Source organism: Mesocricetus auratus, unplaced genomic scaffold, assembly GCF_017639785.1.
Source record: "Mesocricetus auratus isolate SY011 unplaced genomic scaffold, BCM_Maur_2.0 Super-Scaffold_100004, whole genome shotgun sequence".
NCBI classification, from domain to species: Eukaryota; Metazoa; Chordata; class Mammalia; order Rodentia; family Cricetidae; genus Mesocricetus; species Mesocricetus auratus.
In genome coordinates, this window is record NW_024429189.1 from 94,358,586 (window position 1) to 94,370,935 (window position 12,350).

General features: G+C 42.7%; 2 protein-coding genes across 4 annotated transcripts in view; one reads left to right on the forward strand and one right to left on the reverse strand.

The window, feature by feature from the left end:
* Bub1 (BUB1 mitotic checkpoint serine/threonine kinase) overlaps positions 1-1,328 on the reverse strand; it is a 32,623-nt gene extending 31,295 nt beyond the window's left edge. Inside the window, exon 1 of the mRNA XM_040746262.1 lies at positions 1,196-1,328. Coding sequence (XP_040602196.1) covers positions 1,196-1,221 — 26 coding nt within the window. The 5' untranslated portion in view covers positions 1,222-1,328. The remainder of the gene's footprint in view (positions 1-1,195) is intronic.
* A 130-nt stretch (positions 1,329-1,458) lies between these two features.
* Positions 1,459-12,350, forward strand: part of Acoxl (acyl-CoA oxidase like) — a 317,884-nt gene continuing 306,992 nt past the window's right edge. For 2 of the 3 annotated variants that reach the window (XM_040746263.1, XM_040746265.1), the window contains exon 1: positions 11,760-11,917. In XM_040746263.1, coding sequence (XP_040602197.1) covers positions 11,793-11,917 — 125 coding nt within the window. In that variant the 5' untranslated portion in view covers positions 11,760-11,792. Of the gene's footprint in view, positions 1,732-11,759; positions 11,918-12,350 lie in introns of those variants that run through there. The other variant, XM_040746264.1, reaches the window with a different exon arrangement.

Below are 12,350 nucleotides of genomic sequence, written 5' to 3' on the forward strand. Positions count from 1 at the left end.
ATCAGTTAGGAAGCTATAGCTATAGCAGAGTCCTAATGGGTAGTACTTGGGACCAGGTTGAGAATGGTCCCTGTACAATTTCAGAGACAGGGAGGATGGGAATTAACTGTATTCTGAGTATGAATCAAGCTGACAAACAATAATAGATTTTTAAATTGAGAAATGATAAGATTAGGAGGTAAGAATTTAAAAGCAGCATTTTTTTTCAGAAATGACCAGAAAAATCAACCTCAAAATATAATTCATTGGCATACTGAAATGGTTATTCAGGGAAACTATAGACAGCAATGGCTTTTTCATAATTTCGTGGACAGTTGTAAAAATTTTAGCAATTTTATTTTTTTTTAATTAAATCAAGGAATTTCACTCTTTCACTTAAAAGGAACACATTTCGGGTTCTTTTAGGCATGTCTGAATTGCCAGCACTACTTCTGTCTTTTGAAGTTCTTATTTAGCAAAATATGAATACAACTATTTGTCCAAAGTAAACATTTAAAAGCCTCACACCAACCTTACTCCCTGGGAAAATGGCTTACACACAGTTACTAAATTCTAGAACACCTAATTCATAAAGCAAATTAGCCTTTTAAAAGTCAAAATACCTAGTTTCTTTTTTTTAATGGGGAGGGGCTTTCAAAAGAGAGTATTTAGTCGATCTCATTAAAAATTAAGTTGCTTTACGCGAACTCTTCGGATACCCAAAGGGCTGATAAAAATAAAATTTTATTTCCTATAACATGATTTAACAGTTATAAATCACAGGTGGATAAGGCACATAAAGAAAAAAAAAAAGCAAAGCAACCAGTGTGAGAACATAAAAAAAATATGCTTCCAGACAGAAACAAATGACACAAGAAGCATGTTTTCCATAAAGTTCAGCTTCAGTTTGTTTTTTAACATAGCAAGTAAGCGAGAAACAGTAAATTCTTTCCCTAGTTGACTAGCGTTTTTACAAAGAGACTGAAATTTTCTCCTAAAACCTCCACCACACAGGTTTGGGGATTTGAAGGCGGGCCGTCTGTTTAGAAGCTGCGCAAATCCCGGCCCACAAGACCCGCAGCTTTGCCGCGCCCACCCGAGCGAGCCGGGCACGGCCGCCCTGGCTGAGACGTGGTGAAGATCTCTCACGGGAACGCGCTGGGGGAGCCGGCCCTCGGCTCGGCTCGCGCCCTCGCTCCCTCTCAGGGACACTTACCGAAAGACATTTTCTAGGCTGTCCATGACGAGAGAAAGCGCACGGCGGCGAAGCACGGAATTCAGCCGCCGCCACTAGTCACCAACTCCGATGCCGATTCGAATGCCCCGCGCAGCCGCAGTCGTACGCCGAGCGTTGGCAGAACGCCTGATCATTGGTCTCTGTTAAGGGAGAGCGGGCCAATCGCTGGGGGCGTTGCTAGGAGACGAAGTCCCGCCCCCTCCGGCAGCACCGGCAGTTCCTCCCACTTCCACCTAGCCTAACCTTCTCGTGAGCCTTACTCTAGGTGCTACTTCCGTTCTAGTGAGACGCTGACTATTTTAGTACAGGGATTATTGTTGTTATTTTAAAAACTATATAAATTGAAACTGGGCCACAAAATTACACTACCAGGCTGAACTTGACTACTCTGTGACATGAACTGCTTTGAGCCTTCTTGGATCCTGAGAGTCGCGATTCTTTGCTTAAATAACAGAAATTGCTTACTGCGGGTAAAGGCTCTTGCCGCCAACGCTGGCATTCCCGGAATCCTCAAGGTAACTGGAAAGAAAATCAACTTCCTCAAGTTGTCCTCTGATCTCCACATGCATAATGTGGCACATACACAAATTAACAAATGAGGAGACATTCATCATATCATGCACACAAACTCACACAGTCATACACTATGCATAAAAATTTAAAAAATGTTTAAAGAGTCCAGATATCCAAGAATAAATACATAGCATGTTCATGTGCCCTAAAAGTGACTTGAGAAATAATGTAGCCTTCTCTGCTTCTTTAGTTTTGATAACTTCCCACTTTGCCTCTCAAGGCTCACTTGAGCAAAGCAAGTAGAACATAAAAAGGTCATGTGATTACCTTCCTGTTTCTAGCGGTCCACAGAGTGTTACAGCTCCCTTAAGTTGCTAAAGGTATATTGCAGCTCTAGACAAGCAGACGTCTAGAAAAAAAAATTAAGTGTGACCCCCCATTTGATTTCTTAAAGTCATCTAACTAGAGAAATAATTCTGACATGTTTTTTATAACTTTCCAGTAATCATGATATTGGCAGATATCAGGATATGGTAAGCACTACTAGGGGGAGTTCTAGGTTCTTGTGGTCCATGTGGAAAGTAGCAAGCAAAATAAAAGATTAAGAATATACTTCCTGGGGCTGGAGAGATGGCTCAGAGGTTAAGAGCACTGACTGCTCTTCCAGAGGTCCTGAGTTCAATTCCCAGCAACCACATGGTGGCTCACAAACATCTACATTTCAATCTGGTGCCCTCTTCTGGCATGTAGGCAGACTACTGTATATGAAATATATAAATAAATCTTTAAAAAAAGGAATACACTTCCCAATTCCAGCACTCAGAGGCTAGGAAGATCTCTGTGAGTTCAAGGTCAGCCTGCTTTACAGAGCAATTCTAGGACATCCAAGGTCACACAGAGAAACCCAGGCTCGCAAAACAAAACAAAACAAAAGGAAAACAAAAACTACACTTCCAAAGGGAAGAGCAGAGAGAAAACTTAGAAGGTCAATGAAGACTGTACAAAGGATTAGGGCTTTCATGTCACATTTCTCCGGGCTTTTGGGTCATTTTCATAGCATGAAATTTCATATGTATGCTCTATTTCATGTAGTTGTCTTTATAAATCCATGCATGACGTGCCATTAACATTTTAGTGTTACAGTGTTACCTTAAGGCACCTAGAGTGCAGAACCAGTAACTATGACAGTTCTAGATGGCCTCAGCCTAGCAGTTTCCAGCCATCCTTTTTGCCAACAAGTTGTCCTCAGACACTACTTCAGTAGCCTTTGTGTAAGACCTTCTGGACTTTGCTCTCCATAGACTTTATTTCCGCCTACGTCAGAAGCTCAGTAACACTCTTTAGTTTATCTTCTTGGGAGCAAAGGAAAGTCTAGAGGGGAGGTAAAGTGAACCTGAGTTACTTATGGATATGCCTACCAGATGTTTAGTTTGGATATATACAACGAGATTCTTTCCTACCAGCCTGGTCCCAGAGCAGCATCAGTCCCAAATGAACACACAGGGTGCCATATTAATTATGAAGCTGTTGGCTGTTTTCTATGGTTTCTTGTTGGCTAGCTCTGACTCAATTATTAACCCACAGCTGCTAATCTGAGTATTTCCGTGTGGTCTTCTCTTATGAGAAAGGGTCTGGACCTCTTACTCCTCTGGCATCCTTCATGGTGACTGACTGTGCCTCCATTTCCCGGAATCCTCCACCTCTCCTAGTCACACCTATCTTGCTTCCCTACTGACCAACAGTGCTTTATTCATCAACCAATAAGATATATATATATATATATATACACACACATATATATATATATACAGAATGACTTTCCCCATCAGACATGTAGTGTCCATTTTCTTGTATATTACCCAAGCGTGCTTTGTGTTGAACTAAGGATATTTCTGAACAAAAGCTTCTACTTAAGATACCAGTGGAAATCTGTGATGACCTTGGCTTATCATAGAGAAGTCATTTGTGCTTTCCTATTCAGAATCTTGCTTTACATGTGCGGAGAAGTCTACGGGGCACTGTAGAAAAATGTGGCTGAGTATGACTGCTCAGAATTAACCATGGCCTGCCACCACAGAGCTGCTGTTCTTTAAACCATACCTCCAATCAAATATCTACCAGTCAAAACTGTCCTTATGGCATGGTGGGAATCACAAAAGAATAGATCTATATACAAGCAGCCATGGGTAACCCTGCTTCTTTGTCCATTGTTACCTTGTAGTGTACTCAATAAACTTGTCATTCCTGAAGATACTATGGTGGCTGCTTCAGGAGTCTGTCCCTCCCCCTCTCTGTGGATATTTGTCTAGCATTTGGGTAGGGGGTTTCAGGAAGTAAAAACTGTCCAAAGTTTCCCTCTGCCACCTTTTTTCATGATGAGCCTGACCCCAAAGTGGCACTATAAAGGAAAGCTGTATCTTCTGTCTATTTTGTTCTACATAGCAGCTTTTTTGTCCCACTCCCAATTTTGCCATTTTTGATACCTCAAGTTTCTGAACAATGGCCAGAGTCTACTTCATTAGAGGACACCCCTGAAGTATCCTCATCTGAAAAGAAGGCACTGTCTGGACAAGCTACAGGGTGTCTTTGAGCTCTTGGCTCTACTATGGTTCTATGATTTCTAAGACTCGCACACTGAAATGCTGAGGACAGGCTGTACCTTGGTACAGAACTACAGGCCTGGGTTGCAATGTTCATGCCCTGGGGCTTCCATAAAAGCATCATTCATTAATGAGGCCCCCAAGTCAGTCCCATAGTGTGTAACTCAGTTATGTAAGACCTGGATAGGTTGTTCAGGAAGCCACCAAGTGCCCTGAACCCTTGGGCAAGTCATTAAACAATGCTGGTTATTCATTTGTAGAAGCAGCTTAAAGGAAACCTGCCCACCAAATGCATATGGCTGTATCATAATCCACCATCAACCACTGCATATGGGAATATCCTCTAAATGACCTTGCTGTGTTGGGAGGGGTGTCAGTTTGCTGTTCTGCTAGGGTCAAGAAGCCAGGTACAATGCAGAGAGAAGCCAGAAACAGTTTAAAGCCTTGCTCTTGTACTGAAGACCTGGACAATTCTTGGGAACTAATTCAGATGCTATCTCCGGTCTACTATAGACCAGTTCATTCTTCTGCAAGGCCAATTACTGTTGACGTCCTTCACGCCAGCTTTTCTCTTCAGGTCTTCATCTGGTATCTGTCATGGGAGAGATTTCTGGGCCTGGCCTATTGGTAGCTGGAATTTCTGCTCTGCTGCCTCTGACCTGTCCTATCCTCCTGATGACACTGAAGGACTCCCAGTCCCAGCTGAGTACTTTTTGGGTACTCTTTGTAGAGCTATCAAGAGGCTCTACAGCGTTCTGGAGAGGGCAGCATCTCAGTCCAACTCTGCTGCGTCAGGTTGAAGGCTTTGGGGAAAAGGAGAGGACTGGGGAGGATCTTGGAAGACAGGAGAGGTGGCTGTCAAAACAAACTCTTAGGAGGCTGCTGGATGGGATGGCAGAGTAGGTGCTGCCTCCACATTAGACCATATAGCCATAGCAGCAGTATGCATCCTCATAGAGGTTCCTGTCACACACTCAACTGCATTTGGTTGGGTCAGCTGTGGGTAGCTTACCCATACAAAGCCAATCAAAGTCCTACTAGAATTGTTGCTACAGCTAGAAATGAGGGAAAAGCCAAGGTAGTTTCCCTTTTCTTCTTCTCTTTCCTCCTTCTCTCTCTCCCTGTCCCTCTGTCTCTCCCTCTTCCTCTGTCTCTCCATCTCTGTCTGTCTCTGTCTCTGTCTCTGTCTGTCCAGACAGGGTTTCTCTGGGTAGCCCTGGCTGTCCTGGAATTCACTCTGTAGACCAGGCTGGCCAGGAACTCACAGAGATCTACCTGCCTCTGCCTCCCAAAGAGTGCTGAGATTAAAGGTGTGCACCACTACTGCCTGGCAGAGGTAGTTTTTGTTATGTTTGGAGCTGAGAAATATAAGTTTGGGAGCCTGTTGATCTCTGTAGTTTCTACTTAGGGATGGGCTTTGGTCTGCCCTGAGAATGGAGAAAGAGAAGAAGACAGGGAGAGGCAGTGATAGAGAGGGAGGAAAAGAGAGAGGAAAAAATACAAATATAGACAGAGAGAGAGAGAGAGAGAGAGAGAGAGAGAGAGAGAGAGAGAGAGAGAGAGAGAGAGAGCTGAGGCAGCTAGGTCCAGTGGTTTGTGGTGTTCTTCACACCGATGACCTTCTCCAGTTATTCCAAGTGTTCCTTGAGTTTTGTGAATTGAAGCGTTTCCATTTTGCTGGAGAGAATTCAAACAACTTTATCAAGGTAGTCACTAGTTAGACATATAGGAAGCAGGACATGAACATGTTGTGCTGAAAAAGATACCACCACCTGGTAGAGTGTAGATAAGATATATGGGTTGATTTAAGATGTAAGAGCTAGTTAGTAACAAGCCTAAGCTATAGGCTGAGCATTTATAATTAATAGTAAGTCTTTGTGTGGTTATTTAGGAGCTCATGGTCCTGACGAATGACTCCGCCAACATGGGGTGAGGTCACGTATATCCACATAAAACCTAAAAAAATCTTAAGAAAAGGCTCCAAACACACAAAAACAAGCCAAACACAGTTTCTTCGTCTCACAGTCTCTCATGCAGCTGCCTTAGGAGTTGAGCCTACATTGTGGCAAGAGCCCTGCGCTAACATACCATGAAGTAAGTTGCATGGCAAGTTTAAGGTTTTGCTCATGCAAATAGAAAAGCTTTTACACAGTAAAGACAGATCCAGATTGGGGGAAAAAGTTCTAAATGTGTTACAGTGTGTTTAAAAATGCACACAGGCTTGGGAAAGAAAAGAGAAAGGATATAGACAGTCATAGAAAAAATAATTTAAAAAAATAATGAAGTCTTTAAAGAGAGAAGTAAAATTAAAAAAAATAAGCCATGTAGAGATACTCAGGGAGTCTGTCTGGACCTTCTATTTTATTGTAGTGTCTTTAAATTCTTTGGTAGCTACTAAGAGACATTGGATTATGGGTGCTAATGGATTAAACCATCCTAAATATGCATACACACAGATGAATACAAAAACACATGCACACACATTTTTCTGGCTCATAAACACTTTAATTTGCTTTTAAACACAGAATAATCAGTATTCACAGTGCTGTGATCAAAATCAGAAACTGACAGAGGTACAGTAATTTTACACAGACGGTTTTATTTCTCTCTCACCAGTTGCTTCAAGTGGTTTCAACAATCTACTGTTCAGAAGTGTGGGATCATTCACCTAGGGTGAAAAGGAAGTTTCTGAAAAGTTAAGTGTCTATGGGCAACCTTTAGAACATGGGAGGAGTGCCACTGAACCTTAAAAAAATCCTAGGTTCTTTGACACATAGTTAACACAGAAATCAATTACCTAAACCAACAATGGTCACTTTTTTTTACCACGTATTGTCCCAAGATTAATTTGGGGTGAGTGTAATAGTTTGAATAGTATACCCAACAGACACACACACACATATGTTTATTTGGTACCTCAGAATTTCTCCTTCTTTGGAAATAAGAATTTTTGCAGATGTAATCAAGTTGAGAAGAAGTCATATATATTGGATTAAGCTAAGCTCTTAACCCAGTACCTGGTGTCATTGTGAGAAGAGGGAAGTTTGAAAATAAACTTGAGGGAAGGAGAGTCACATGATGAGCAAGACAGTTACTAGAATGATCAGCTGGATATAGCTACAAACCAAGGAATACTGGAGATTTCTGGAAGCCATTAGAGTCTATGAAGAGGTAAGGAAGGATTCTTCCCTAAAGGTTGCAGGGACAAGTTACTGCTACAGACATTTCAGCTTCAGATTGACAGCCTTGGTGTGAGAGTATAAATTTGTTGTTAATCTGTCAGTTTATAGTATTTCTGTAGCAGGAAACTAAGACAGTGGCCATTGGACCTATTTAATTTAGCCAAAGTGATTCAAAGGCAATTTTCCTGAGTTGTTTATTTCACAGCTTCTCCTTGTTCATATGAAAAGATTTGCAGGAAGTTCCTTGGAGATGCTGGGGAACTTTTGATTCTCACTCATCTGGGCATAGAAGAGGATTATGTCTCTCTGGCCCTTGGAAGTAGTTGTGGCATGTGAAAATATTCTTCTAGTATCCTCCAGGATAGTCCAGATTACGGGTGGCATATCTAGTGTCTTCTGTAAGTTAGTAGGGGAGTGGATTCATGTTAGTGCTCTGACACAGAAGCTTGCAAAGCTTTACTTGGGTACCGTTTGGAGCAGTGTGGCCTGGGAGTGAAGAGGGACCTGTTTGTCAGAGTGAAGTTTGTCACAAGGGTTCAAGCTGAACTTTCGATTCTGTCTTCGTCACAATAGAGAGTTTGGGGGTCTTGGGTTTTATATACATTTGTCCTAAAAACAGCCCCTGTTCATCCCCACTAAAACCTCTCTACTACCCAGGTTTCTCTTTTACTAATAGAAAAGAAGTTATGAAGCAGTTACTTCTCTACTCCTAAAGTTCCTAAGCTCTTTATTCCCTTTACCCCACTTGCAAAATGATGTGTCTTTCTTTTGCTTTGTTTGTTTGTTGAGAGAGGGACTCAAGTAGCCCCTGTTGACTTTGGGTTTATGACCTTCTGCCTTCATCTCCCAAATGATAGGATTACAGGTGTGTGTCACTATGCCTAACCAACTGTGTCTTTTCTAAGCCCACTTCTTGCTAATAAATGACTGTCAAACATAGCAATGGCAGCCAGTATACAATATTCCCTTTGTGCATTTGGTGTCTCCTGGAGTCATGTGTTCATTAGGCATGCCATAAGTCAATGACAGTTTTGTCTAACTCCTATCATGTCTTTAAAAATTTAAAGTGTTTACTTTATGTGTGTAGGATTTTGCCTGCATCCATGTATCCACCACCTGTAGCCTGGTGCCTATAGAGATAAGAAAAAGGCATTGAATCCCCTGGAATTAGAACTACAGTTGGTTGTGAGCCACCACGTAGGTGCTGGGTACTAAACCTGGGTCCTCTGCAAGAGCAACAAGTGCTCTGAACTGCTGAGCCATATCTCTTTCCTCATCATCTATCACTTCTTAGAATGAACTTCCTTCCAATACCATCCTTTCTGTCCATATATATGGGCATATATATATGTGTGTGTGTATATATATAAATGGACATATACATATTTACACACATATTTCTGTGTGTATATATCTACATATTTAATTTCACCAGCAACATTCTTCCAGTATCTTCCATAGATATATAACGCAGTTCTCCGAAAACTTATGGTGACTTGTAAGAGCAGAAAGTTCCCCCACCTCTGTTTGAGCTGCAGCAGAAGATAGTATAGTCACTTGTCTTTCTAGTTTCTAGGCCTTTAGGCCAGGAGAAAATACATCCTGACTGATGCAGTGACCTGTGCCTCCTTTTCAGAGAGAGGAGTGAGCACTTTACCTGTGGAAGGCAAAGTGTAGCAAGAGTATTAGATTAGGTAGCCACTAGCACTGCTCACAGATTGATTTGGGTGTTGACCTTCTGGGCATGCCTAGGATGTTACTTTCCCAAAGTCAGTAGTGAAATTCTCTGCCTGATGGAGTAAATCTGGTTATTTTCTGTGTCCTTTCCAGCTGTAAAAGCCTGTGTGGCAGCATGATGGTGATGGTCCTATCATCTGGGATCTGAAGTGAGAGGACAGGAGTAGAATTCCCAGGTAGCATGAGTGATAAGTAAACTTCTGTCTTTAAAAGTCCTAAGATTTGGGTGCTAATGGTGACCACACTATGCAGAGCTCTGTGTGGCATCGTTTGCCATGACAACCAGGAGAAGATATTTCCTCAGTTTGGCATACGTCCTACTTGACAACATCCATACTATGGATTGGAAGAGATAAGTGTAAATGAAAAGATAAATAACATAAAGAGAAATGATTGATAGATGGGTAGAGCAGAAAGAATGATCCTGAACCGACCACTTTGTCTTCTGAACTGCCTGGATTCCTATTACATGGGAATAGCGATGTTACTCTTTGCCGTCAGCTGGGTATCAATACTTGAAATTGCACAAATGGTGTGGTAGACAAACAAATGGCCCATCAATAACGTTTATGTCCTGATCTCTGGAACCTAAGAACATGTGACTTTCTTAGGCATGGTGACATTGCTGATGTGACTTAAGGATGTTCAGATAGGAAGGCTTTTCTGTAACTACAGGTGGACTCAGTGTAAATGAGTGCACTTAAGAGGGAGTCAGGAAGGCTAGTCAAAAGAAGAAAAGAAGGGCTGGAGAGATGTCTCAGCAGTTAAGCGCAATGGCAGTTCTTCAAGAGGTCCTGAGTTCAGTTCCCAGCAATCACATGGTAGGTTGCAACCATCTGTAATGAGATCTGATACCCTCTTCTGACATAATGGTGTACATGCATATAGAGCACTCATATACATAAAATAAATTTTAAAAAAGAATAACAAGAAAAGAAGATGGAGTGCTGGGAGCAGAGGTCAGAGCGACAGTCTTTGGGGACAGCGAAAGGAGCTGAGAAGCAAGAATACAGGCAGCCCCCCAAAGCTAGAAAAGCCATAGGAAAAGATTTTTCCCTAGTAACCTTCAAAGGGAACCTAGCCCTACCAACACCTTGATTTTAGCCCTGGAGAATTCAGTCTGAACTTCTGACTTCTGAGACTACAAATAATTGTATTTGTGCTGCCTGTGGTAACTTGTGAATCAAAGGAAACTCCTTGAGGTGACATCCCCTACACTAAAGACTTCATAAAGTAGCCTTCGAAAGGAAGGAAGAAGCTAACATTCCCTTGCATATGATTACAGCAATAAAGGAGAGGGGGGGAGACAGAGAGAGAGGTGAGTTATATTTGAGGGGGTCTGGGCAGAGAGTGAAATTGGAAGAATCATTATTTTATATCTAAAGTTCCCAACTACCTTGTACTGCCATCCTGTAGGTTTGTACCTCCTCCAGATTGAATGTACATGATGCCCAGTCTGGGGTGGTGGGATGTGAGTGAGACCAGACCACCTCAGGCCTTCGGAGCCCAGCAAAATGACTGGGTGAGTGGGTCTGGTGAGTGGATGAAATGGCTTAGTACTGAGAATCCATCCACCTGTGGTCCAGAGAAATCAGACCAGCATCCCTTTAAGGATATGACACTTGCTTCTAGTGACCCACTGATGGGGATGCCCTTCTGTATGCTGTGAGTTGAAGACAGATTGTTATGGCTATGGTTTTCCTTAGTTATGATAAAAGATTAGTTACATATAAAACTTTAGACTAACAAAGATAGGATAGATGAGATAACATTTTCTTTAAATAATGCTAAGTGTTAATGAACTAAATATTGAAACATAATTTTTTCTTGGTAACTTTTGTTATGTATGATTTTTTTACTATGTGAAAGTTAAAACCTTTCTTTTTATTTAGACAGAAAAGAGGAGGTAATAGGGATTCCCTTTTGTATGCTGTGAATATATGTTGCTCTTATTGGTTGATGAACAACACTGATTGTCCAGTAGACAGGCAGGAAGTAGACAGGGCTACCAGACAAGGAGAGTGCTGGGAAGAGGAAAGGCAGAGAGGAGCCTCCACTGAAGGAGTAACAGGTCCAGGCATTCTCTGGTAAGCCAAAAGCCACATGGAGATAAACAGATTAGTAGAAATGGATTAATAATTAAGAGAGAGCTAGCCAATAAGAAGCCTAAGCCACTGACCAGTTTATAATTAATGTAAGACTCTGTGTGTTTATTTGGGATGAACAGCTACAGGACCAGGTGGGACAGAAACTCTGTCTACAAAACTCACAAATCTGGAGGGACAACTTGCTGGTGGGTTAAGGGGTTAGAGTTAATGGGTAGTTCCTAGTAAGGATGGGAGAACATTGGTGGAACTCAGATGCTCTGGACAGACCTTTGCCTCAAGCCTAGGAGGGAGGGTGCCGGGGAGGGTGTGTGACAGGTGAAGAGGGAGGAGACAAGCCAGTGAGCTGGGAGGAAACCAGTCTGGCAGAATAAGTAGGAGGGCCCATAAGCCTGGAGTTCTGAGGTGTGTAAAGAACAGTCTGCAGCTTCAAACACAGATGGAGCGGACTCCTGACCTGGGGCTTGGGGACTCATCCCTGCACCGCTACCTGGATGGGGAATTCTGGAGCCTCAAGAATGAGATGCGCAGAGCCCTGGGGAACTCTCCTCTCTTCCAACCCAGGTATCCATTGGACTCCTATCCCAGCCTGGGTTAGCCAGATTTGCCCCTGGCGAGGCCGGATGGGTGTGAGCTACTCCTTAAGGGCAGCTGGCCTCATCCTCACCTCTGGTGAGGAAGGGAATCTCCTATTAGAAGTATGGTCACAGCCCACTGCTGCTGCCTTCTCGAGCTTCTAAAGGTGTTCTTCCCATCACAGCTCTCTTTGGGCTCTGCAAGGGTAGGTGCTCAGGCTCATTTTGTATTTAAATCCGTTCTGAGTTTCTGCTTGGTCTGGCAGAGTCCCACCCGCAGCGGGCAGACCCGAGAGAAAACAGAGGTGGGATAAGCTCAACTGGGATGGATGCCTCGCCGAGGAGGAGTGGATACTGCAGTCTCTGGGGGTCTTTCCTAGGAGTGCGGTCCTGTGAGCCAGTACCAAGGAAAGGCAGAGGAA